This window comes from Crinia signifera, chromosome 1 (genome assembly GCF_055691185.1).
Source record: "Crinia signifera chromosome 1, ASM5569118v1, whole genome shotgun sequence".
Taxonomy (NCBI): Eukaryota; Metazoa; Chordata; class Amphibia; order Anura; family Myobatrachidae; genus Crinia; species Crinia signifera.
In genome coordinates, this window is record NC_139217.1 from 408,551,911 (window position 1) to 408,578,955 (window position 27,045).

General features: G+C 44.7%; 1 protein-coding gene and 1 long non-coding RNA gene across 2 annotated transcripts in view; one reads left to right on the plus strand and one right to left on the minus strand.

Moving 5' to 3' along the window:
- LNPEP (leucyl and cystinyl aminopeptidase) overlaps positions 1–23,568 on the minus strand; it is a 93,012-nt gene extending 69,444 nt beyond the window's left edge. The window contains exon 1 of the mRNA XM_083151744.1: positions 23,298–23,568. Within this exon, the coding sequence (XP_083007870.1) occupies positions 23,298–23,316 (19 nt within the window). The 5' untranslated portion in view covers positions 23,317–23,568. The remainder of the gene's footprint in view (positions 1–23,297) is intronic.
- Positions 23,553–27,045, plus strand: part of LOC146016640 (uncharacterized) — a 28,167-nt gene continuing 24,674 nt past the window's right edge. The window contains exon 1 of the long non-coding RNA XR_014449528.1: positions 23,553–23,788. This is a non-coding gene — a long non-coding RNA (uncharacterized LOC146016640). The remainder of the gene's footprint in view (positions 23,789–27,045) is intronic.

The following is a 27,045-nucleotide window of genomic DNA, read 5'->3' on the forward strand; positions in this document are numbered from 1 at the left end:
TTTGAATACATTTACCAAAGACTTTTTATGAAAACAAATCATTAATGAACAATTATGAAGATACTTAAGAACATCATAACACTTACGCCAAACACTTGAATCCCCCCATTGAGGTGAGGAGCAGTATTTTATTATATAGGATAATCCATATTAATGCACAGAAATCGACACACAAAAAAAATAAGTTCTAGATGCTGGTTGCACAGATCGCCGCTGGACAAAATACGCTTCACTGTAAATGGAAAAACCAATCATTAGTAACAATCCAAAGGCGATTGATCCTCCAGCAAACACGCCTTTCTTCACTGTCGCTGAAATTGATCTCGGCAGCAGCAGCACAAGAGGAAAACAAAGACATTTGTTTGACAGCAAAACAGAAGCACATTTGTTAATATTGTAATTCCACTTCAAACACATGAACTAAAAATATATAGTAAAAGAAAGAACCAATTCAGAATCTAACTTGAATTTTTTTTTATTAACAATGTGATAAATAGATACCTAGATATATAGATAGTTCAAACTGAGCGTCTGACTTGCCAGAGAAGCATCTAGCTGTTATTTGCTGTGGTGTTGGAACTGTGCCTGGGGATTTGAAATCTGTGTCTGGGGCAGGGGCCAGTCATTAACATGACCTTCAGACACGAATTCCATGCCCTTGAGTGTTTACTTGGATAAAGCTGTAATTAGGAAGTACTGTTATAGAGGCTACAGCGAAAAAGATACCAGCCACAAAGACAGCCATCAGGATTTGGAAGCAGCTGCCGTGTTCACACTGGAGTATTTGACAATAGGTCATGAAAGCAAGTGTTTATAGCGTAAGGAAACCTATGTTTGGTTGTCACTGATAACCTACAGTAAGCACAGGTGACAAAAAATGCAAATATATGGAAAGCCCCTAAACCAATCACCAAGGCTTCTCTGAGTATTGTGGTCCCTAATGATATTGCTAGGCTGATCTTCCTAGAAAGACACTCATCATCTGCTGATCCGCTCTGCCAATCCCTCCATTGGTTACCTGTATTTTACCGTGTTCAATATAAAATACTTCTACTTGGATATAAAGCTATTAACCATACTGAACCAGCATATATCTCTTTACTTATCAAAAAATATCTCCAATCTCAACCACTCTGCTCTGCACAAGATCTGCATCTGTCTTCTGCATGGATCATTAGCTCCCATTCACTATAACAGGACTTTCGTTGGGCTGCTTCCATCCTATGGAATGCCCTTCCACGCACAATAAGACTCTCCACTAGCCTCCAAACATTCAGGCGTTCCCTGAAAACTCACCTCTTCAGGCAAGCCTATCATATTTAAGTTCTACACACATAACCCTCTGAGGCACTTATGTATTATATAGCTTCCCTTCTGGACTTGCAACTTGGTGGGACTGCTATGCTATTACTGGTGCCTGTCCTGGTGTTTCCCCCCTATGTCCCTATAGATTGTAAGCTTGCAGCAGGGCCCTCCTACCTCCAAGTCTGTCTGTTGTTACCCAGTTTGTTTTATCACGGTCTACAATTGTAAAGCGCAACGGAATCTGCTGCGCTATAGAAGAAACTGCAAATTAAATAAATACAATGGGCGGTATTCAATGAGCCTGATTCGCCATGTTTTTATGGCGAATTTGTGCTGTTTGGCGAATTTTTTACTAAAATGGTGAATCACCCTATTCAATGACCAGATGGCGAATACATTTGAAGGTTTTTTTCGCCATGATTCACCGAGTAGCAATCGCTATCTTTTTATGGTGAAGTGGAATGTGAACTTTTAAAATAAAGTGTTTTGTTTTTTACATTTGGTGTAAAAAAATCAGGAATTTTATTCTGAGGAGGGGCATGCTATTTTTATTCATGTGCTGTAAGCACATGAATATATATTTAATTAAAAAAAATATATATATCTTTTTTTTAACACAGCAGCCAGCAGGGGGCGCCGGAGCTGAGCCGCTCATTAGATATTCATATATTCACTGCACCCGATCGTTACATATGCATGATCGGGTGTAGTGAATATACCCGGTCCCCTGCTGGCACCCCCGGGGGGCAGCCTGTGCTGCCTGGCACCCGGGGAGCCCACCTCCCCCCCACAAACGGTCTGGGGCAGGCAGGGAGACTTCCATCTCTTTGCCTGCCACCGTCCTCAGGCTCCCTGCGGCGTTCGCCGCAGGAGCTCATATTCGCCGGTCAGGGGCAGCGAGCCCCTGACTCGTTAAATACCGGAGCCGGCGAGGCTCCGGAACGTGGCGAATGTGCAGTGAATCCTAAACAGGATTCGCTGCACCTCGCCGGTATTCACATTGAATACCGCCCAATATGTAGGTGCAGGCACCCCAAAAATCAGTATAAACCAGGAAGCCCAGAGCAGCACACACCTCCCAGTTCGTCCTGCAACAGTTTTAGCATTCCCGAATGGCAAAACTGTAGTAGGCAATGCTGGAACTTGTAGTTTCACAACAACAATGGGAACATCCATTTTGTAAATGTAGCTCAACAATTCACTCACAATAACAGTGCTTGATGAATTTATAGGAAGCATTCACATGACAAAAAAATGGCTGCTGACACTAAGTAAACAAGCGTTTCACAGCAACGTTGCAAAAAAAAAAAAAAAGCATAGGCAATCGAAAATTAAAAAGCAGTTTAAAAATGATTGCCTGGTGAATAAATAAATGTTTGTTTATTCTAAAGTACACTGACAATTGGCAAACTGATTTTACATGAATAGCTAAAAATATTTCCTTGTAGAGTTTTTAGGTTGGAAATGTGGATTCTCATCATCACTGGTATAAGTACCCAATACCCAAATCACCCAATCACCTTCTGTCATTTCAAAGGGGTCGATTCAACTCACAGCACTACTCTGATCAGCAAGCTGCTAGGACTAGCCAGACAAAACTAAGGGGTGTATTCAATCCGTCCGACGAGGGTGTTAAACAGCGGGGATCACTGAAAACAAGCAACCCTCACCGTTTAACCCATGCGCCGGCCGCTCACCCTATTCAGAGCGCCGGGGAAATCTTCGCTGTCAGAGGACAGTGAGGATTCCCTCAACCACCGAGGCTCATGGCTAATGCCGCATACGGCGTTTCCCCCCTCTCTCCTAAAACCTAGCGAGTGGGCAATAGCCTGTGCAGGGGGTCAGTTGAATACTGACCCTGTGAGCTGTGACAGCGAGCAGGCAGCACTGCTCACTGTCACAGCTCACAGAAAGCATTGAATACACGCCTAAGTCAGCATTACTGTTTTGTGTAATAGTGCGGCGCAAACAGCATCGCAGGGTGTATGTCAGAAAATGACGGTTCTCGTAACTAAACACCTGCAAGTACCGACATTCTCAACATAACCTGATTTAAATAGCTCCGGGAACTCCCTTCCAACACTATTCACAGCACTGTGAATTGAATCAAAGGCAAAGACTGTGTTCGATTATTGGCAGTTACTGTTGCATTTGCCCAAAGCAACCAATCCATTATCACCCTCCAAGGCCTGATACTGTACATCTCTCCCTATGTCGGTAAAGCCTAAAGCGATATACACTCAATACTAACAATGCGCACTCACACTGAACTTGCAGGTCAATTTAGCTATATAGCCAATGACCTGAATGTTCAGCGTGTCCCGATGGCGTCACCGAGCAATATCGGTTACGGATATCATGTGTACACACAAAATTGTCTTCCGACATTGGTAGCTATATCGGCTGCGGACAGTATAGAAGTGTGTATGAGGGTTAACCCTTTAAATGCCAAGGTTGCTGTGAGAGATCCTCACACTATCAGCTAAAAATGCCACTGTTCTTTTAGTATAAATAAATACAAATACAGCCAAGTCAATTAATTAATTAATTGGGTGCAATTAAATATTGCACTCAAAATAAGAACAGTCGCTTTAAGCGATGCCGGCTTCTTAGCAGAGATATTGAGGATGTCACAACAACGTTGGCATTAAAAGGGTTAACACTTTGCTGTCCAAATTTTTTTTCCAATTCAAACAGTCTGGTTTAAATGAAATGTAATTTTTTATTATTATTATTATTCAAAAATGGTCTACATTGAAGGATGTTAATGTTCTGATTTTAAAGTGGCTCCCCATTGGATTTGCTACTAGCGCTAGGGCTGTTGAGCCTGACTAGACTTTGGACCTGAATGGGTTAATACTCTTTCTAATTCCAGGAGGCAGCTTTAAATAGATTTCCCAATTTAAATTTGGTGCCATCAGCTGCCACATGACTAAGTATGATTTGCCAGGTAACACCCATTTCCAACCCTATGACAATGAGAAGACACCAGCTACAGTATAAGGAGGAATCCGTTGAAGGAGGGGAGAGAAAAGCCTGAATGTAAATATAACAGCCATGCAGAACCCATAGTCTTGGTTGCCAACTTGACAGTTTAGATGACTTCATGTATGTTCAACATTGTTAATAGATTATGTGCTTAGGTCTATAGACTTTTTAATCTCAACTCACACATTCAAATCTTCACATTGGCTTTAGATTGGCAGACATCTGTCACACGAGGAGTAATGTTTACTAGTCACATTGAGACAGTGTGGCTCCTTCCTTCTTCTTGCAGGATGCCACCAAGTACCGTATATATTTGGACCAACTTCCTCATCTGTGATCTCCTGAGAGCTTAACACTGACAATCACTGAGCTGGTATCCACCCGCTATGTTCCCATCTTGTTGGCAGTCATCATCAATGCAGGCACCCAATAAGTTTCAGCCATATGGCCCAGTAGAAGATCAATCCTCCTCACACACACACACACTGTTTGGGATCTATATTCCAGTTCAGCTGATGAATGGCTTAATTTGAAGGATAGAGGATATTAATTGTGGCCCGCTATAGTGTGGTATACTATAATTTAGTTGAATTTGGCTCCTAAACATTTAAGCTGGCTCCTACAGTATATTTTAGTAAATCCTTGACTTTAATAAAGGCCATGCATGTACCTTGCAAACAGACCAATGAATAATCAGAAATATAAATTAATTTGCATAGTCTATTTAACACTTAAAAATATATATATAGAATCCAATAGGGAACAGATAGTATGTAAACAGACTCCTCATACAGAGTAATGCTTTAAAATAGTTCTGTAGCTAGTTCAGCTGAAACAACGATCAGTCATGAATCCCTTTGCCATGTGAAGCCTATATGAAATGATTAAAGCATTGTTCCAAAACATAATTACATTTTTTTTCCTCAGGAAATGTTTTTTAAACTAATGGGTTTTAAATGTGAGGCAATGTTAAGCCGCCTTAATTGTGGTTTTGTGTTATTACATTTTTCTGCTAATTTTTTTAACAATAGGAAATCGGCAGTCTATTCTCCTATTGCTACGCTATGTGCTGGATGTATATTGGACCCAACAGAGAGACAATTAGAGGGAAACAGAGGAACAGTGGTCACAAATAAGCGGAGGTGCTGTAGGTTTCTTTCCTGAAACTTTCCTCTAAAGGCAACGTGAAGATTTGAATGTGTGAGTTGAGATTAAAAAGTCTTTAGACCTTCTAAGCACATAAACTATTAGCGTGCTCCATCAAGTATATTCAACATTGCTATGACCCCATGTCCACACAAGCCAAATTAAAAGCTCGACACAAAGGAAGCTGTTATTGTCCAATCAGGATAAGGCTCCATCCCTACTCCGGGCATTAGATGCAGAGAAGGCCATTGTAAGAATTACGGATAAAACCCTGCCTGCATTGGTTACAGAGGCAAACTGAAGTTAACTCTTATCGCAAACCTTCAACAGCTCAAATTGCTTCACTGTCGCTCTCTTCATACATAATGATACCTGCTGGAGAACAAGTCATTGTTATAGAACGTTAGATACCACACAGGGTGCCAAGAGTGTAAAACCTTAAGCTGTGTACACACATGGGAGATATATTGCTCAGCAATATATTGCTCAGTGTCTCCTTTTCATCAGCGACCAGAGATGGTCGCTGATGAAAGGGAACCTCTGCCAGGGGAGCCGCAGAGGGAATCAGCTGGTCGCAGGAGTATGCTCCTACGACCAGCGAACATAAGGGGGCTAAAAACGGGAGCGCGCACCCGGCGATTTATTGCCGGTGCAGACTCCAATTGCTGGCAATATGGTTGCTAAGCGACCATATTGTCAGCGATAAATTCCCATGTGTACGCACCCTTACTTTATAATAATTATATACAAACTACAGTAAATCACGTTCTTTGAACACATTGTTTTGGAAATCCAGAGCTATTGCTTTCATTTGGCATACTAAATGAACTCTGCCATACTGGATTTAATTCTCAGTTCGTTAGCTCCTGGAGCGATATTGCCCTTCCTTTATACAATTTCTGTCTTAGTTTTTATCTGATCATATAAAGTTCATTCCAAATTCCATACAAGGATTTTCCCCTGTAGATATTGTCTGTGCATTAGGAATATATGATTATCTTGTACAACGCACTACTACCTACCAGATTCTGCAAATCAACAATACTTTCAATGGAGTCGATTCAATACAGTGCACAATGAATAGCGTCAGAGGGGAGCTCCCGCAGCTATTATTAGCACGCAGCTAATTCCGGCAGTGGCTCCCAAACCTTTTTGAACCACGGTGCTTTAAAGTATCAGAAAAATATTTCTTGTTTATATATTTAGAAATCATCATCCTTAGGAGGATCAGTTATGTAGTGAGGAGTGAGATTTGCTTTTGTTTTCCCACATATTTCATGATTGGCAACCACCAACTCTGGCTTTGCCCATAACCATTATGAATTTGGCCCAGACCACCAATCCAAGGCACCCCTGCAAATGTCCCGAGGCACTTCAGGGTGCCTAGGCACACAGTTTGGGAACCAATGGACTAGTGGATTTCAGATCACACCCACCAGCGCACCGCATGTGAGGAGCCATGGCACACACACAGTGGGGAACAGGCATCCGCTGCCCACACTGGCAAGCCTGCATCCCCCACAACTGATGTAAGCAGTGGCTGGAACCATCCCTATGAATGGTATAGCATCGGAAAGGACCTCCCAACAGCGTTCGTTCTCTCCCCGTCTCTGCTGTAACCTGCGCACCTCATCATATCAGCTTATCTTGGACCTTCTGTCCCTTACCCCAGTGTGTCTACCTCCAAGTTCTCATAATAGCACCCCTACTGGCACACTTTGGGAGAACCCCCAGGACATGAGGGTATGCACTTCATCTGTACAACCTCTTCTCTGTAGAAGTTCTTTCCCCCACCCAACTTGTTCCCTGGCCCTTTACACTTTTAATGGCTGCACAGTTTCCTTGTTCCACCCACCAAGTTGGCGTCTCCAGCATGCCCTACTTGACCTCTCCCCTTTCCACCTCTATTCAGAAAAAGTGGAGTCTCTCACATTCCCTTACCTCACTTTGTATTACTTCCCGAGCCTCGTGAGCCAAAGTTTCTCTTACCATAGCTTAGCAAATAATTTTCAGTTGTGCACAAAACTATGCTTCTAACCCCCTCCTTGCCTTCCAATACTGTACCAACTTTTGTCTGCATCTACCCCCCGGGTAGATGGCCGGACTCAGACAGCATGGCGAGAGCAACAAAGCCCCTTGCGGGCTCGGACGTCGGGTAAATGACTATCGGGACTCTGTCCAGCACCCTTTTTTGAAGTGTGGGGGTCGTTTGGACCCACAATTTGTTTCACTCAAAGCGATCACTAAGCTTGTTTGAGCTGGTGATAAGGATCAGTGGTGGTGGGAACGCTCAGTGGTAGGAGGGAGGCTCAGTGGGAAGCCAGAAAGCTGGACCCAAGCAGTGGGGATCCTGACAACTATTTCATAGTAAGATATTAAAATGGGGACATGCACTGCATGTGGAGGGAATGGGTTTCTCCACAGTCCACAGTTTTTTTTTACTATATGGTTATGCGGGGTAAAAGTTCATTCCAGTTGCTGCTTGTGATGGAGTCTTGTGCCCCCCTTACAAAAAATATTATATATATATTTTTAAGGGGCACAAAACTCCATCACAGGCAGAAACTGGGATGAACTTCAGTCATTCTGTTTGGCATAATGTAAAATTTGGCTCATAAGGTATAAGAGGTGTACTGCACTGGGAGGGTAATATTTTGCAAAGGGCGATGCTGGTAGATCACTGGTAAGTAAGTGTACAAAAAGTAGATCCCGGGTTACAAAAGACCGGCCCCACCTGCTGTAAACTTTTCAACTGCTTCCCATTGCAGACAGCAGTTCCCACTATAAATGGTGTGATGCCATGTACCACTTTGGTACTATTGTCTTATGAGGTTCCACAAACTCACACAACTTGCACATGAAGGGACGGCATGGATGTTGCCTATAGCAACCAATCAGAATCTTCTAGACGATAATAGACAGAATCTGATTGGGTATCCATAGCAGCATCTCATTTTCAATAGAATTCCCATTTTAGTAAATAAAGCCGCAGTGTCAGATACTTTGGAGGAGTCTTTAAAAAATATATATTAAAAGCTCTTCTAACGGGGTTACTGTTACTGCAACCAATTTCCCCATTTCTTCCTCACCATTTCACCAAGATCATCATTTCGCCTGCGCCACACACCCCTAATCTGGAACTCTTGCTATTCCTACCTCTGTCACTCCCCCCAACACAAACTTGTCAAAATTATGTCTGTGCTTGATCTCATTATTTCTTGCGGTCATGTACACTACTGAAACATGTTTCAATTTGTTACCATGCAGTTTTTTTAAGTAAATTTGGTTTAGAAGTAAGCAATTTTAGAGATAAAATAATATTCGCAGTAGTATAGAGCTAACAAGACTCAAAAACAATGTGAATACAATTAACCCATCACTTAGATGGTGAATGCATTCAGTGATGTGATTCAATAATATAGACTAGGTAAAAACAGAGATGCACAGATACGTATGATGCATACAGAATTATTATTTTTTTTTTACATTCTTTTTTTACAAATTTTAAACCAAACGCAAAAGGAGGAATTGAAGGTGAGCAGACAGACAGGTAGGTACCATGGTTTGTGCTTTAAGACGTCTCCTATTCCAAATGCAACCTGTATTCTCCCCAGGGAAACAGTATAATTAAGTCATATAGTCACAGGACATCAAATGTTTTCAGATTGCAACCAAATAGCTAATAAAGAACAATTGTTTTATTTTTCCACAAGCAGGCAATAGGAAGAGCCCATTATAAGAATATCCCAAATACCCAGACTTGTTGCACAGCATTTGGTTATTTACTTAATTTCGGTGTACTGGAAATAGCTCATGTCATTTCACAGATCTCAGATTCTGTGTCCTGTATCCAAGTTGGGACGGCGCCATACAAGACATCAAGGGAAGTGGTGTGCCAAAAGTCACCGTCTCCTAGCAACTAAATTGAATAAAATGCATTGGCCCAAGCTAAGGCCATTTGCAAAGCAGCACGGTGTATAGTGGTGTGCATTGCTGCACTACTAAGATGCCTACAGTAACACTGCAAATTGGAGCTTTCCTCTACTAGACCAGTGGTTTCTTGCCTCAATCTTCAAACACCCCTAACAGTTCATGATTTTCAAATCACGTGTGGACAGACTGTGATACACAGTGCACCTATTGGTTGACCTGGAAATGAGAACTGTTAGGGGTCCTTGAGGACTGAGGGATCTACATACTAAGACTCAGCAAAGTCAGTGACTGGTGAGGCTATGTGGCACCGCCACCCTTAAAGCCTGATACAGCACCTCCAATGCCCTTAATGGACAGTATCCCTACTACCACCTCCAATGCATACTATGGCCGATGATGCCCGCTACCACCACCAATGCCTTCTACCACCGCCGATGCCGCTGCCTGCAACCTCTGCCTGTGTTGTATGTTAAATAAACACTTACATGCTGCTGACCACGTCCCTGCTTACGGACATGGATAGCTCAGTGACAGCGGATTCAGGAAATAAGTGTGTGTGTGACAGACTGATCTGCTGTCCTATCACATCTGTCTCAGTGACAGTGGGCATGCTTGATGTGGGTTGAAGGCATGTCACTGAGGCAGGTGTGCAGGTGCTGCTTCCCCATTGTTTTTAAATGGGCTTTTCTGCCTGTGACTTAGCCATGCCCCCTCTGAGTGCTTTTAATTGTAAGCTGGAGACATGGCTCAGAAGGAGATAAAGTAAAAGGAGATACAGTATTAACCAACCAGTTCTTCACCATCATGCTCCAATTTGGCCTGATTTCATCCGATTTGCATTTCCGTGCTCATCAAATCAGAGCCTGTAGATCTTATGTGCTGCGCATAAGATAAATCAGGATTGGATGCCCCATTCATTTGTATGGGAGTTTCAAATTTGCCCGCCGATACCAAAGCTCCTCGGGGGTCTTTTTACATACGATTTAAGTGCCAATTGTATGAAGCCCTCCCAGGAAGCTGCCAAGGAGTGTCAAAGGAAATCGGGTGGATCTGTGTATGGGGACCTTAACACGACAGTTAGGATCCGATTGGCTGAGTTTGTGAACCACTGTGATATCTGGTCATTATAACCAACAAAGTTATGTAGAGCACCAGAGATTTAGCTCAATACTTAATCTATTACTATCTGACCCGTACACACTGTGTCTACTTTCCGTTAGGATCCCAGCCGTCAAAAGTTCCTACCGAACTATAGTGTATACAGTCTGGTGTTCTAGTAAGCAGCCATAGTCAAAATCTCAAGCAAATCTAGTCAAGATTGTATGGTTCTGGGCTCTGGCGAGTTAAAGGGAAATTGCATAGTCAAAAATTGTACAAAGTCAAAATCTCACTGAGTGCATGCACCTTTATTGGGGAATGGAGCACATAGTTGAAACAAGGCAGTGATAAGGGGAAGAGCATCCACAGACATGAGACTGTATGGGGGCAGTGGCATGACTGAGGACTTTGTGCTTAAGTTTACACTACACATTGTAATGCTAAAGGAGTGTACACACGGTGCGATGAGGCAGTTGGCCAATTCAATTTTGACTGCCGATTTTGACTAAGGCCATGTCCAATTTGGACTATGCTGCACACAGTGTAATTGGGCCATAGTCAGAATTAACTATTTTGCAGTGTGCCGCTGCAGGGGAAACGCAATGCCATTTTAACTAACTAGCTAGTCGATTTTAACTATATAGTGAAAAACTGTATGCCAATCGCACTGTGTGTACAGGTCTTTAGGAAAATCTATATACAATAAGATCAAGTGTTGGTAAAAATTGTGCCATCATCTTACAACATGTACGTCAGGCCTAACCTGCACACAAGAGGGAGATGTGGAAAAAGAGCAATACAGAGGAGGAATGAAGTGAGAGAGGAGACAAGAGAGACAGTGTAGGGGGAGACAAACTGGGGGAAGGTGCCAGAGGGAGAAAGTTACAGGAGGGGGGAGGAGAAAGTGATGGAAAAGTGATGTAGTAAGAAGGGGAGAGCGGAAGAAATTTAGGCAGGGCCAGGGACAACTGTTAGCATACAAGGTCACAGTACACGCTGTCTATCGGAAACTGCATACATAAATTTTTTTTTATAAAGATTAAAATGTTTTCTCTCTTGAGAATACAGATCTTATAACTCCCTAATCATGTTATCCTGTTTATACTAGAATGGAAACAGAATATTTTGTGCTGCATTCCGAAATCATTATCAGCTAGTTTAAGACTAATATTAAACAGTGGGCCAGATGTATGAAAGTGCGCTATGGAGGAGAAGGGTGATCTGCGCATGTTACATGCACTAATACCGCTTCTTCCCCATGTAAAAGGAGCCAGGGTGCGCTAAATAATAGCAAGGTGGCGGAGCACTATCCCCACAACAGGGACAGCACTGTCCCTGCTGCCGGCTCCAGGCTGCGCTGGAGATCTCGCACATGCCGAGTACAGCCAGCCAGGGGGAAGGAGACATCACCGGAGGGTGGAAGTTTGTTGGCAGACAAAATTTTAATACATCTTGTTGATGACCCTAACTGCTTCTTCTGCGTCTTAAAACTTCTATAACTTCCCCAGTGACATTCAAGTTTAATTAGATCAACCTTTACCTATATCCCCAAATCGGAAGGGAGACTGTTACTATGACACTATTACCATATATTTTACTTAAGACCCATACAACACACTGGGCGACTTTGAGCTGAAAGTTTACTCATTCTAGCTGCTTTCAACTCGAAAGCCACCCAGGGTGTATGGTACAGCAATGAGCGGTGAATGCTGATGTGCGATCCCGCATCATTGCTGGCCCGGCCGCTCACCTGCTGATATTACTAGCAGATGAGCAACGGGGTGGACAGCTTTCCAAAATTCGAAAACACTTAGGGTGAGATTTAATAGGATGAGAGATTCAAAAAGTGAGAGATTTGGTAAGAAATCTCCAGTTTTTTTTAAGCGGCAATCATTTACACGGCAAAACCAGTTTGATTTTGCCGTGTAAAGGATTGCCGCTTTTAAAAAAAACCTGGAGATTTCTTACCAAATCTCTCACTTTCTGAATATCTCCTCCTATTAAATCTCACCCTTAGTGTGTATGCAATGAGCAGTTTTCAGCCCAGCGATTTTCCCCATCATCTGTCCTAATACATGCTAGGCAAATTGCCCAGTGTGTATGGACCCTGAATTACTATAAGGAATCATCCAAGAATTCCACTACCTGGGTCAACTTTAAGCCTATTCTCTAAATATACAAACTAGATCTAATTCAGTTTGAAAACAGTCTGCAGAAATTATACCGTGTTCTCACTGCGAGTGAGAAATACACAGCTTTTACCCGCATGCAGGGACGGATCCCCATTCTCAATGCAAGGCAAATTCCCGGATGAAGAAGTACTACCCGGTAATTTGCTTTTTAACACGGGTTTTTATGCAGTGAGAATGGGTCAACCCATGTCTGCATACCTGGATCTCAAACACGGGTAAAAAGAAGGGTTTTACCCATGTATGAGATCCGGGTATGCGACCCGTTCACACTGCAAAAAAACCTGTGTTAAAAGGCAAATTTCCGGGTCGATATGCTAGACCCGGGAATTTGCCTGCAGTGAGAACGGGATATCAGAGGCACCATTTGGGAACCTTCATAAGCTGATACACATGTTACAACAGACACACAACAATTCCTGAGGAATGCCACCGGCACATACCTGGTGCTTCCATTGTTCACATCTTTATTTTAGGACCCACTATTTACAATTTTTTTTTTTAATAAATGTGGGAACATTCTATGTCTGATGTCGGAGTTGGAAGTCATCTCCTACATTACAAGGAAATAAAGGCATTTATACTTTCATATGCAGAGTTAGGACATTTGTGAGATTTACTCCGCCATGTGTTTGCTACTCATTGTCATCACCATCAATGTGCACTGGTATATGCTGGGTGGAAATGATATGACTGAATACAGGCACACTTATGCCCAATTCTTCACAGTCCGCAGTTCTGGCGATGTGTCCTCACTGAACTCTACTTATATCAGAACTCCTCATTACAGCCCAGCTACACTGTCAGTCTCAAATGACACCACACCACCTACATTTCTATATACATCTAGTATATCTAGTGCCAGAACATGCATAGGATCATACTAATAAATTACAAAAATATTACAGGTCAATTCTAAAATATAATTTTAACTAAATCATCAAAAGTTTATCAAAGGAACTACAATTACTACTACATTTATTCCAGAAGGGCAATACTTGCAATGCCTGCTATTATGGCACGATCATCATTTATATAGTGTCTGATTGTGTCTCCTTAACACTGCCATCTGTTGGCAGTGAGTAAAACTACATCTCTCTGTCTCTCGCACATACACAAACACAGAGGCAATCACAAGGTAGCAGACTAGTTTTTGTAAGCATTTGCATCCAGCGGGCTTACTAGTAAACATATATGCCCCTACTAATCCTAATCAATCTTTTTTTGCTATGCTTCTACAGAAGTTACTGTCTTGGGGATACGCAAATCTTATTGCAGTTGTCGATCCATCCATGGACAGGTTTGGGGTAAGTAAGGATAGACTCTTCTCTCTCCCATCTTGACCCCTGGCGTATATTTCACCCCCTGCAAGAAGACTATTTTTTTCATTTGCACCAACACTCTACTCATTCTCCAATTGACTACCTTTCTATTTCAAACATCTTCTGCTTAAAGTTACTCGTACATCGAATCGGCCGTGGATTGTCCAGATACGGCCATGACCTCAACAATCCACAGCCGTTCTCGCCAAAACTGGCCCAACAGCTTTTATAGTCGGGCCTGTTCTGTTGGAAAGACAGCATTGAATAGGTGCCCACCGCTATTTCCACCATCAAAAGTAGAGGCGGGGATTGAATATCCCCCTTAGTCTTTCACCAAATATTGCTGTTTTCCTGCTCACTTTATTCCCTATGTAGAATTCCGCCTCTATCTCCGACAAATTTGGCTTTATTACACTACTGACAATCTATACCAGATTCACAATTCATGACTATATTGGACTGCAACTAAGGCATTCAATTCAAGGCCACATTAAATCATACGTACACTCCAAACACAAAAAGTTTACTCTTATACTCCAGGAATTGAGTGATGCTTTTACGCCAAAGCTGGCCATACACTAAATTGATCTGCTTACAAGCAGATCATATCCATTTGTGTGCACATCGTCCCCCAGGATTATAGGTGGCCCCACTGATCATACATGCTGCATGTATGATCAGTCAGCTTTGCTTGTGGTCGTAAGCAGATTGTATGTGCTTATACGACAGTCATGACCCTGGCCCGTTCTCGCCCCACTCAACTGTTATTCGGCAGGTGGGATTCAATGTCATGCCTGCTGAACAACGAAAAGGGGGAATGTCCACGTAAACGCCTGTGGATCATCAAGGTAGGGCCATGATCTCGACAAAAAGAAAATAATTTCGACTCTGGCGCTGTAAACTTAGAGCAGCAAAAGACTAAAAATGATGGTCACCGGACCATCCACATATACAATAGAAAGACAAAAATGAGTCTACTTGCGCTAAAAGAAATGTTCCAATATGATCTCTACTTTTTCTCTCCAAAATAATGGTTTGAATATGTAAAAGAAAGGAGAACACACAACTGTTGTAATATCAAACAATATAGGAAGATTCTCCTCCAAACGTGCAGGGGGATAATTAGAAGATGGTGCTCCCAAAGTTCCCGAATGATCCAGGGGGTCATATAGGTCACCTCACTCATGTGAATATAAGCAGGTGCTTACATGCATAGGTTTTGGACGACTCATATAAAAGGTATCTTTATGGGATATGGAGTCTCACAAATTTCTTCCAAATAAAAGATTTTATTCCAATAAAAACTCGGTGTAGGGCCACAGTCCTTAACAGCAGAATTTACCACACTAGTTGGAACCCGGGTAAAGTGTGGGCAATACCGTACTGTATGAAAAGTGATCCCGCACCACTTGACAATAAAATTGACACTGGTTTCGACACACTGCGATGCCTTTATCAAGTAATGTGTCCAAATAGATATAGATAAAACATTTTGTAAGATATTCCATTTGGTGATCCTAATATCCATAATATATATATAGCATATCTTCTAGTACTGGGGTAGCCAACCCTAGTCCTCGAGAGCTACCAACAGTGCATGTTTTGCAGGTCTCCTCACAGAATCACAAGTGAGCTAATTAGCTCCATCTGTGTATCTTTTAAAATGTGTCAGTGATTAATGATTGCAGCTGTGCAGCAGCTAGGTTGTCTGGAAAATGTGCACTGTTGGTAGCTCTCGAGGGCTAGGGTTGGCTACCACTGCTCTAGTATAATGATAAGTACATACCCGCAGTGGGTCTCTCTGAAGATTAAATCTGTGGGGGACTGTCCACAGCTCCCTCCGCGTGCAAACAGAAAACAGAACGCTTCTGTTTGAGTTCCATTCCTAAGTAGCCACGGAAACCGGAAGTACGCGCACATGTCACGTGTCACTTCCGCCTCGTGCTGCTTCCTGATGTGTAGCTATGTGCATCCACTACTATGCCCAAACTGTCCATAGCGGTGGCCATCTTTAATCAGGGTAGTTATGCCCTGTTCCCATATTTCCAACATCCCTATGACGTTTTTTTACGACTGCAATTATTGTTAGAAGGGGTATCAGCTGTTTATTCATTTCTATGCACATTACACCGCATAGAGGTGGCCATCTTTGATTTTTTTTTTCTTATTTTTCTTTGGATCAGAATTCTTCTTTGTTAAAATGATCTCGACAATCCACGGCCGTTCTCGTCAAAACAAGCCCCACTGCTTTTACTGTGGGGTCCGTTCTGCAGAGATGCCTCTTCAATGCTGTCTGGAAAAACAGTATCGAATAGGCTCCCACCACCATTTTACCCATTGGAAATAGTGGTGGGGATTGACTACCCCCCTAAATCCGGCTTATCTTTACTTAACTTTAACTTAAGTAATAAACTAATAAATGCATAATTTAGAATGTGTTAAATTCCTTTGTATTTCTCTTTGAGAACTTACATATAGTTTCTTGATTATCTTTATTTTTATGTTGGGAGCTGTTAGAAAATGGTTAGTATAGTACAGGGGTGGCCAACCGGTCCGAGGTAAAGAGCCGAAAAATATCGGCAATCAAGCCAAAGAGCCGACATCATGCGTGCGTGGCAAAACGGGGCGTGGTCAGGGGAGTGGTCATATGACACAAGGGGGAGTGGCTACATGACAAAACTTTATGCCCCCCACAGTGCTAGGTATGCCTAGCACTATATGCCCCACATGTAGGCCACACATATATGCCCCACGGTGCCACATATGCCCCCACAGTGCTAGTTATGCCCTATGCCACACATATGCCCCCACAGTGCTAGTTATGTGCCCAGTGCCAGATATGCCCTCACAGTGCCACACATATGCCCCCACAGTGCTAATTATGTGCCCAGTGCCAGATATGTCCCCACAATGCCACATATATGCCCCCACAGTGCTAGTTATGCGCCCAGTGCCATATATACCCCCACAATGCCACACATATGCCCCCACAGTGCTAGTTATGTGCCCAGTGCCAGATATGTCCCCACAATGCCACAAATATGCCCCCACAGAGGGTATGGGGGTGTGTGCTCTGATGCTGCGTGTGAGTGTGTGTGTGTGGGGGGGATGGATGCACTGGTGCTGGGTGTGTGTGTGTGGGGCGGGGGATATACGGCAGCTGGGTATGGGGGGGGTGCGCTCTGGTGCTGGGTGTGAGTGGGGGATGGAGTGCACTGCTGCTGGGTGTGTGTGGGGATATACTGCCGCTGGGTGTGGGGTGGTGCACTCTGGTGCCTCATGGGGGGGTGGTGTGCACTGGTGCTGGGTTTGTGTGTGTGTGAGGAGCGCAAGAGCACTCTCTTCCTCCGCCAGAGCACTCTCCCCCAACCCCCCCAAGAGAGCACTATTCCCCGCACAACTCCCCCCCACGCCGCGCCAGAGTACTCCCCCCCCCCCCTTCTAAACCCAGAGGCAGTACCCCCGGGGCCAGAGCACCTCTCCCCAATACCCAGCAGTGACCGGAAAACCGGGGCCGGTGCACTCTCTCCCCCTCCACCCATCTAACTCATCAGTGACATAGATGGAGGGAAGGGTGTAAGTGTGTGGTGCTCCAAGTATGAGTACCTGATGCCGCCGTACACTTTCTTCCGGCAGGAAAATTGTGCTGTGCGCTCAGGCAGCAGGCTGCGTGCTGACACCTCCGCCTGATGACGACCGCAGTCACATGGAAGTGACATCATCGAAGATCCTTTCCATGAAGTGTAACTAGCCGCTACCATTTGGGAACCGGCAGCGGGTGAAGGGGGCGACGCCGCGTCGGGCAGCAGTGCGAGCAGGAGCCGCACTTTAGAAGTGGGAGAGCCGCATGCGGCTCGAGAGCTGCGGGTTGGCCACCGCTGGTATAGTAGATGTTATAGAGTAATGAACACAATGTTTGAGGTTCAATGATATTTAGGAAAAAAAAAAAGTAAGTTATAGTGCCCATAAATAAATTTTCCTTCCATATTTTTCACAGCATGCTTGCCTATTGCACCATTGTGCATTGTTAAGCAGGGCACTAAAGTGGGGGCAGCACTACAATGAAAGTAGATGGAGCTGGGTGCGTTTGAGGTGCGTTTGATTTTCGTCAGCCTCCCGACCATTCCAGGTATGATTCACAGACTATACAATTGTTTTCTCTGTAGGATTACACCAATATAATGTCTTTTAAAATCCATTAACAAATTACAAATTGAAATTATTATCATCATCCCACACATTTTGAGTAAGAACATTAGTTAGCTAGGGGCCTTACCTTTTCCAGGCTATGAATTAGTGGAGGCATTGCTCCCAAAAATAGTTAGCTAGGGGCCTTACCTTTTCCAGGCCATGAATTAGTGGAGGCATTGCTCCCAAAAATAAAGTTAACTAGAATACAAAAGGCTGAATAATGTTATCGTCATTAAATAAAAATAATTAAAAAAGAAAAAAAAATTATAATTTATTATTATTATTATTATTATTATTATTATTATTATTATTATTATTATTATTATTTTGCAGGGGGGACAAATTAACCCACACATCTTTAAGCATCTTATTGTAGAGAGATAAGATAAGAAATCCCCATATTCGATCAGAGAATACGCACTGCACATGACCATAAGAGGACACAGTATGAGTTCCCCTTTCAGAATAACAGCAAACCTACACGTGATGCTGGGAAACTCCGTGTACGATACACAGGCTCTGTCTATAAAAGCAGAGTAATGATAAAATGGTCAATCACTGCCGTTGGAAATAAAGCCCAATATTCTTATAGCAAGAAAAATACTGACATCCAGATTTACACAAATTATACAACCAATGACCGCAGTAAGGAGCTGATTGGCTGGACGTTTATCTCTCTTTATCACCATTGCATTTCTCTCGTTAAGGCTTAATACATCTGCCTCAGGGTGTGGTATAACACACCGACAGTCGGGATTCCGACAGTCGCCCGACGTCGGAAACCCAACTGCACAGCGGGGGGAGCGCAATGAAGCCCCTTGCGGGCTCGCTGCACTTGCCACGCTGCGGGCGCGGTGGCGAGCTGCGCACGCCACCTATGTTATTCTCCCTCTATGGGGGTCGTGGGGGAGCAGTAATTACTGTTGGAATCCCGACTATCGGTGAGCCGTCCGGCACCCCTGCCCCATTCTCTTTTTTAAATGGTATGAACATCATATAAACTAACTTATTATGAGGACTCTACAAACAGCTTAAGGAGATATAATATGTGAATATTTACTCTATGTTAACATCCTTACTCTGGCACAGAACACCTAGTTACCATGATTTCTCCGTGCTATCAAGCATTGCGCTGGGCCTCTTTGGTGCTAGGCACAGATTGTTTGGGTACCCCACCTAGAATAGCACTGATTATATTGTATGGGTAAAAATGATTTATTCAGTAATATAGCACAGCAAACTTGGTAGTGCTTTACAAATAGAAACAGGAATAAAGCTTACAATCTATAGATGACTTCCAAACATTTTAGTACATACACTGCAGACAATTTAGTGAATGGCTGAACTTTTCCTGATAAGTGTACAGTCAAATTCTCCATATAAGCCATGTTACTAGTACTGTCACATATCCTTAACTCAGCCCTCAATACACCCTAACTGTCCAGTTTTTAAGGATATCTAGCTTGAGCACAGATGACAATCAGTAATTGAGTCAATTCGATGTTACCATCTGTGCTAATCGATGGATATTCTTACAATCTGGACTGCTAGGGTGCCTTGAGGACAAAAGTTGAGAACCATGGTCTTAAGCAGTTACAAAATGTGAGACACCAAATGCAAAGTTACAAAATATGATGTTTAAAAAATGTTTATGTATAATTTTATGATGTTTATAATAGGTTTATATACTGAGCAGATCTCTATTCAGACATTTGGATGTAGTTATACAGTTTTATTAGTACTAATACAGCGCAATGGAATATGCTGAGCTATATAATACCGATTTCACACCACACCTCAGACCCAGGTGATTGCCGGGTTGGGGACTTGTCAACCCGGGTCGAAGTGCGGGTCATCAAACAAGGCAATTTGACCTGGGTTATAAGAATATATGGCAGCTTCTCTTTGGGATTGACTCAAATATCATCATTGTGAACAGCGCCAGGATGGAGCTCCCGGAGCTATTCCAATCAGTGCGCTGCTGTCGGAGAATGATGGTACTCGCGGGTGTTTAAGTGCAAAAAACAGCATTGCTAGTAGGACTAGTAGGCAGCGCGTTCATTAGAAAAGCGCCAGGAGCATCCTCTCTGTGCTATTCACAGGGCACTGCATTGAATAGACCCCTTTGAGACCTGTGGAAGATATTCACGTACTTTTTTTTTTTTTTATCGTATGAAAATAAAGCTCAATATGCATGCGATGGCCAGCAGGTTTAATTGCAGCTCATAAATTCCACACTTTGTACAAATGAAAATTTGGAAAGAAAATAATGTTATAGCAGTTTCAGTGAAATTTAAATAATTTTTTTGCCATTTACAGAATGATCTCATATTTCGAAAATTACACATAACCGCTTAAAAAAAAAAAAAAGTTAATTTGCTGACCTCAGCTTTGATAAACTACCACCAAAATATTTTAGTATCATCACTGTCTGTGTAACATCAGGTGAGACGGTATTTACCAGAATTCAATCAGTGGAATTCTGGTGAAACAGCAATTGTCATTGATATTAATGCGCATACAATCACATTCCCGGCTGCTGGGAGGCTGTCCCAGGCAGGTGCCGGATGTGCAAGTTGGTCCAATCTCCGCCCCTGACCCGAGCGCACGGGGCCACGCTTTGGATCTATTGTCAAATACATGATATTTGATAATTTTTCATCTTAATAATAAAAAGATCACAATATAATGGGGACTTCAGGAACCTATTTTACATAGCCATTAGGAAATCAAGGATCGTTAAATCATGCGTAATGCTGTTTACACATAGTTTTCAGAGTGTGATATACAGGCCCCATTAGTGTATAACTAAACATTGTACACACATAGGCCCTTATTCAGATCGGATCCCAGTACAAACTTGTTCTCAAAATGGGCAAAACCATGTGCACTGCAGGTGGGGCAGATGTAACATGTGCAGAGAGAGTTAGATTTGTGTGAGTTATTTTGTTTCTGTGCAGGGTAAATACTGGCTGCATTATTTTTACACTGCAATTTATATTTCAGTTTCAACACACCCCACCCAAATGTTACATCTGCCCCACCGGCAGTACACATGGTTTTGCCCATTTTGAGAACAAATTTGTACTGCGATCAGATCTGAATAAGGGCCATACTGTAGCAACATTCTGGAGATCTGCTATCACACCATGTTTCCTAATGTAATATTGAGATAGTAAATCTGTGTCCTTTATAAACAGTGTATTAAATTGTGCAATGCGGGACATAATAGATGTACTCTTCTCTATCACATCCTACTTAAGTTTTCCAAATACACAACACACAGATCGTTTTCTATACTACACAAGGATGCACAGCTCTGTTCTCAGTGCAAGGCCAAACTACATACACAGGAGTTCCTATTAAACTAAATGCAGTGGTTGCTAACCACACAGCTGGGACTTCCTGCTCTGTGACACTGTGCAGTCAACAATACATAAATACAGCCCTAATTCACAGGGTGCACCACAGATCGGGCCAAACCAGCACTTGCTCGGCAGGTGGATCCAGTGTTAACAATTATCTCTCAGAAACAATAGCTGAGCACAGTGACAGGAGATAGGGAGCTAGAGTGACCAACCGTCCCGGTTTGCCCAGGATTGTCCTGATTTAGACCTCCTAAATCCCACGTCCCGGCCAAACCCATCCCGGGACCCAGAAAGTCCCGTTTTAACTAAATTGTTGGTGTTGTTGCCTGGTGACGTGACGGGCAGCTCACTGCTCTATCCGGCCGCACAGCATTAGACTTGGAGTGTGGGAGGGGAAGCTGTTACGCGGTGTGCGCCGCCGCCTCACCATCATTGGTTAGTTCGGCCGCCGCGTGACCGCGTCCCCTCCCACTCTCCCAGTAATGCTGTGCAGCCAGGGCAGGTGCGGTCAGGCAGCATTACTGGGAGCGCGGCGCCAGCGCCGCGTTAATGACCTGCTGCTGCCTGTGCTGGTGAGCCCCTGGCGTGACTGAAGGAGGAAGGTGAAGGCGGTGACCCGACGGCGGCTGGAGGCTGGAGCCTGCGAGTCGACTCTGCGACTCCCTGAGACTGTCAGTCTGCTCTGAGTCTGCGACGGTGTGCTGCTGAGTGCCTGTATATGTGGCCGGGTGAGTTACTCTGTGAGAGTCGAGATAAATCATAAAAAGTTCTATATTCTTTCTCATCTATCCCATTCCCGGCCGGGCCTCCTACCCCCCTATTATACTGACTAAGGGCTAATACTGGGCTATGCTAAAAGTTTTTGCACTGGTCTGGTCTGGACTGTCTCTGTCTGGATCGGATCATGATGCCTAGTCCAGGGCTGGTCAACACCGGCCCTCCAGATGTTAATGAACTAGACATCCCAGGATGCTTTGCATTCGTTTTGCTATGTGGCCATGCTGAAACTGATGCAAGGCATGCTGGGATGTGTAGTTCATCAACATCTGGAGGGCCGGTGTTGCCCAGCCCTGCCTTAGTCAGTATATAATGGGATTTCCATTCCCAATCCCAGCCAGGCCTAGGCAGTGGCAGTAGCCCTATACAAAGGGCCTTAGTGACTAAAAATTCAGAGGGCTGCTGCCCCCTAACCCCTGACTGTACGGGGGGGGGGGAGGGTTGTCAAGCCCGCGACCCGCTGTCCCGGGTTGGCCCTTGGGAAAGTTGGTCACCCTATAGGGAGCACTGTCCCACTGCTCCATGCCAGCTGAGAATCTACTAGTGAATAATGTGTTGCAGTGTTCCATGGTGTAGTGATACACTGCAACACATTATTCACTAGTAGATTATCTGCTGCCATGGAGCAGTGGGACAGTGATCCCCAGGGTTATTCCCCAAATGCAGGAGACGGGCTCTGACCTTCAGTTCCATGGGGTCAGGTTTATAGGGCAGGCTGCATATAATAGATAGACACAGCAGAACCTTACAAGTTACAAGGCACAGCAGGGCACATGGTGTGCTCAGCATACACAGCTCTGGTACATACACACAAACACACAACAGATGCCCAGGGCTGCCCCTGCTGCCATGATCACACAGGGAGTTTACACAGAAAAATGTTTGTCAACAAATACACCATAATAAAAGTATCTAGTGCTGCTGCCTTGTCTCCCGCAAGACAACTGCCAGGGGCTGGGGATAAATGTACAGCCTCTTACCGCTAAGGGAGGGCTCCATGTTCAGTCTGCAGCTCTCCTGCTGTCACTTCTTGGGCAGCCCCTGGGTGTCTGTATCCGTGGATGGGAGCAGTGAGTGTTGTGCAGGCAGGGTGAGAGCAGCAGCTAGTGCACAGCCATCATGTGCTCAGTACACACCGCCTCCTATTGCTGCTGGGTCTCCTCCTCACTCACTCAGTCAGTACTACTGCTGCCTGCCTGGGACACAGCAGCACAGCCGGGAGAGGAGGGGGCGGAGGGTGGTCTCTCTCTCTATTGCTGCTGCTGCTGCTGCTGCTGCTGCTGCAAATGCAAATGCAAATGCAAATGCACACAGTGAGCGCACACTTCCTCTCCCCTCCCTCAGGAGGACATGAATACGACACAAGCCTAGCGATTACCTCCTCCTCTTGTTGTCCTGCCTGCTCCAGTGAGTCTGACGGTCCTGCTGCGGGGAGGGAGCGAGAGGCTGCTGGACTGCTGTCAATCTGAAAGTGAGATTCAGGTCTAAACACACACTTGTCCTTGGTTCATGGCTAGACAAAACTGTACCATGTATGACTGGCAGGATTATTGGGCTGAGATCAGACAGATATACTGAGCATGCAATGGCACACAATCCTGCGGCTGGAAATGGCTATAATTTGTTTCACCCCAAATAACCAAATGGGCCACATGCACCAAGCTTCAAAAACTGATGAAATGGAGAGTGATCAACAACCAGCCAATCAGATCCTAACTGCCATTCTACAGGTTGAAAGGTTGTAAAACAAATGACAGTTATGGGCTAGTTATCACTTCACATTATAACTTTTTGAAGCTTATGCATGCACATGGGCAATTGTTGACCTATTTGAGATAGCTTACAAATTAAGCACGTGTAGGTCCCCCCAGTGACAGCAATGCATGGCCCCCCAGTGACAGCAATGCATGGTCCCGCGCATCGCCATCGCTGGGCTGGATATACTGCATGCAGAATAAATCTAGTCATTGCCAGTGTTCTCTCACCAAAGAACACTGGCTGTGCCAGATTGCTCAGCACACATCACTGGTGTATGGCATCTGTGCTCCACTACTTTGCTCAGCATGGAGGCTCTGTCACCCCGTGTGTATGGGGTATTAGTGTATCTGGCCCCCTATAAGGTGCAGAGATGTCACAGATTTCACCGGCTTTTTGTTTAGTCTCACTGTAAAGAACGTGCAATGGCAGACCTTCCATCTTTCTGATCAATTCCCTTAATGCAGGTGACAGGACTCGTACATTAAGGGAGTGATTCTAGTTGAATCGCTCCCCTGCGCGTTCGCACAGGGGGGCACTTTTTAGAGACTGTGCATGCACATAGGTATTTATGCGCATGTGCAGCCTCTGTGTGCGAGCGGGCATGGTGAATTGATTATTTGCTGACCGCTCGCACACAGCAGTGCGGGCGTGGGGCGGCGGGATGTTCCCACCCATGGGAATGCCCAGCATTTAATGGGCAATCCCATGGAAATTTGCGCGTGAGGACGGGCAGCTGAATTCAGCGGATGTCAGCTGCCCACCCTCTTCCCACACAGGGTGCTCGCATATGTAAGACACCAGAGAGGTGTCTTACATCTGCGAGTGCTTGCAAAATCATTCGATGGTTGGTGACCATCGAATGATTTTGCCCCCGGACGCAAGCTGTGAATGGATGTTAATGCAAAACTTTCATTTGCATGCATGTTGGTGCAATCTGCGGGTGGACCTTCATGCAGGCGGCCGGCAGCGTTTGGGGGAGGGGCCTTAAACTGCACACCCTGGACATATGAGGTGCTACCTGCTGAGACTTGTAGTGCAGCAAGCAGGAGGAGGAGTTTGCAGGTGCACACTAAATATATATGCTAGACCTTTTAATATCTTGCTATATTGCATTTGAGGTTATTAGCATAGTAATGGCCATTAGTATGGGCTTGTCCACCGCATCCAGGTTACCTCAATAGGACAAGTCCCTAACACTACTCTGGGACAGGGCACAGGGCCCCCCAGGCCAGCCCAGCAGAACCACCCCATGGCATCACATTAGTGTGAAATTAAAGTGATAGTAAAAGGGATAGGGGAAATTATATGTGATAGGACTTACCTAGGTAAGAAGTAATAATAAATGTGAAGGGTGCTACATATATATTAAACAAACTAAAGGGGTGATTGAAAGTATACGATATGATGCCATGGAGCAGCCCAGCAACAGCAGCCCAAAGAGCCCAGCGCCCCAAACACAGTCCCACAGACTAACACTCAGCATATATGTATAGTAGGACTTACCCTCATAGTGCCAAGCTGAGGTGTGCAGTCTTGAATGTTGGGACTCCAACCTATTTAAAATCAAGCAGCGTTTGGCATTTACATGACCTTGCAGCTTTGCGGGACAACCTGAATGAGGGCCTAAAAGAGAAGTGCAGGTCTGGAGGTGAGCATTTTGTACCTGATGGAAGGGGCCATGGGGGTTATTCAGACCTGATTGCAGCAGGGCATTTTAACAGAGCCCTGCAGGGCCAGCGCCACCACTAGGCAGCTCTAGGCATTTGCCTAGGGCGCCGGCACCTGGAGGGCGGCAGTTCGCCCCTCACCCCCAGCATGGAGGGTTAGCGAACTGTGGTACCTGTGTAAAAAACTTGCGTCCCTGCAGTGCTGGAGCGTGCAGGGGTGTCCGTGCCGCCGGGGGAACCTGCAGCGCTGTCATTGTTTATAAGCTGGCAGCGGTCGGCAGGGTCCCTACAGTGAATAGAAAATAACTAGCGATATGCGCATGGCGGCGCGGGAAGCGCTAGTTATTTTCTATTCACTGCAGGGACCCCGCCAACCGCGGCCAGCTTATAAACAATGACAGCGCCGCACGGACACCCCTGCACGCTCCAGCACTGCAGGGACGCCGGGGACGCAAGTTTTTTACACAGGTACCACACCCCCCCCCCCCCCGGCACCGGGGCACCCCCACCCCGACTCGCCTGGGGCGCTCCGGTGCTGGAGCCCTGCAATCAGATAGCCCCTTCTTGCCAGTGTAAACACCTGCCCTGTTCAAGGCTCCTATTGGCTTATAAAATTCCAGCTGATCGGTGATTAGCTGCAAATCACATCCGCATCTTAAGTCCCGTATACTATAAGAGGACTCTTTTACACAATATTTATCATGCATATCGTCTAGTAGTTAGGTCGACACTTTATAATCTGTTTTAATTATTATTAGACAAATCTTATTTAATATACGCCTAACTATGCCTGGAGCTGGAGCTCCATCAGGCCCATTGTTAATCCGGCCCTAGATGGGGGGCTCCCACTGACGTACATTGGCAATAACGTCCTCGATCTGCACATGTTTCATAAGTCTTATGCTACCCACCCCAGCTATAAACCCTGCACACACATGGTGGATAGCCATGTTTTTCAGCATGAGGTACCCTGGAGGAGGGAGGACCTCTTTATTTGAGGGTTCCCCACCTCCCCAAGAATCTCCGGCCTGGGGTGACTAGTTATGGTGGATTAATGCTTTGGCGGCCATGGAACCCCATCAAGTGTGTCCCCTGGCTGTGGCATTACTACCCTACTAGTGGAGCCTGGTGCTGGTTCTTAAAATATGGGGGACCCCTACCCCCCTCCCTGTATTTTTAAAACCAGTGTCAGTTCCAAGATCCCTGGCTCCATTGGGGGTGGACCCCAATAAAAAAAAATCTAATTTATACCTATACAAATGGCTGCTTGCTCTTAACCCCCTCTTCCCTAACTGCTACCTGC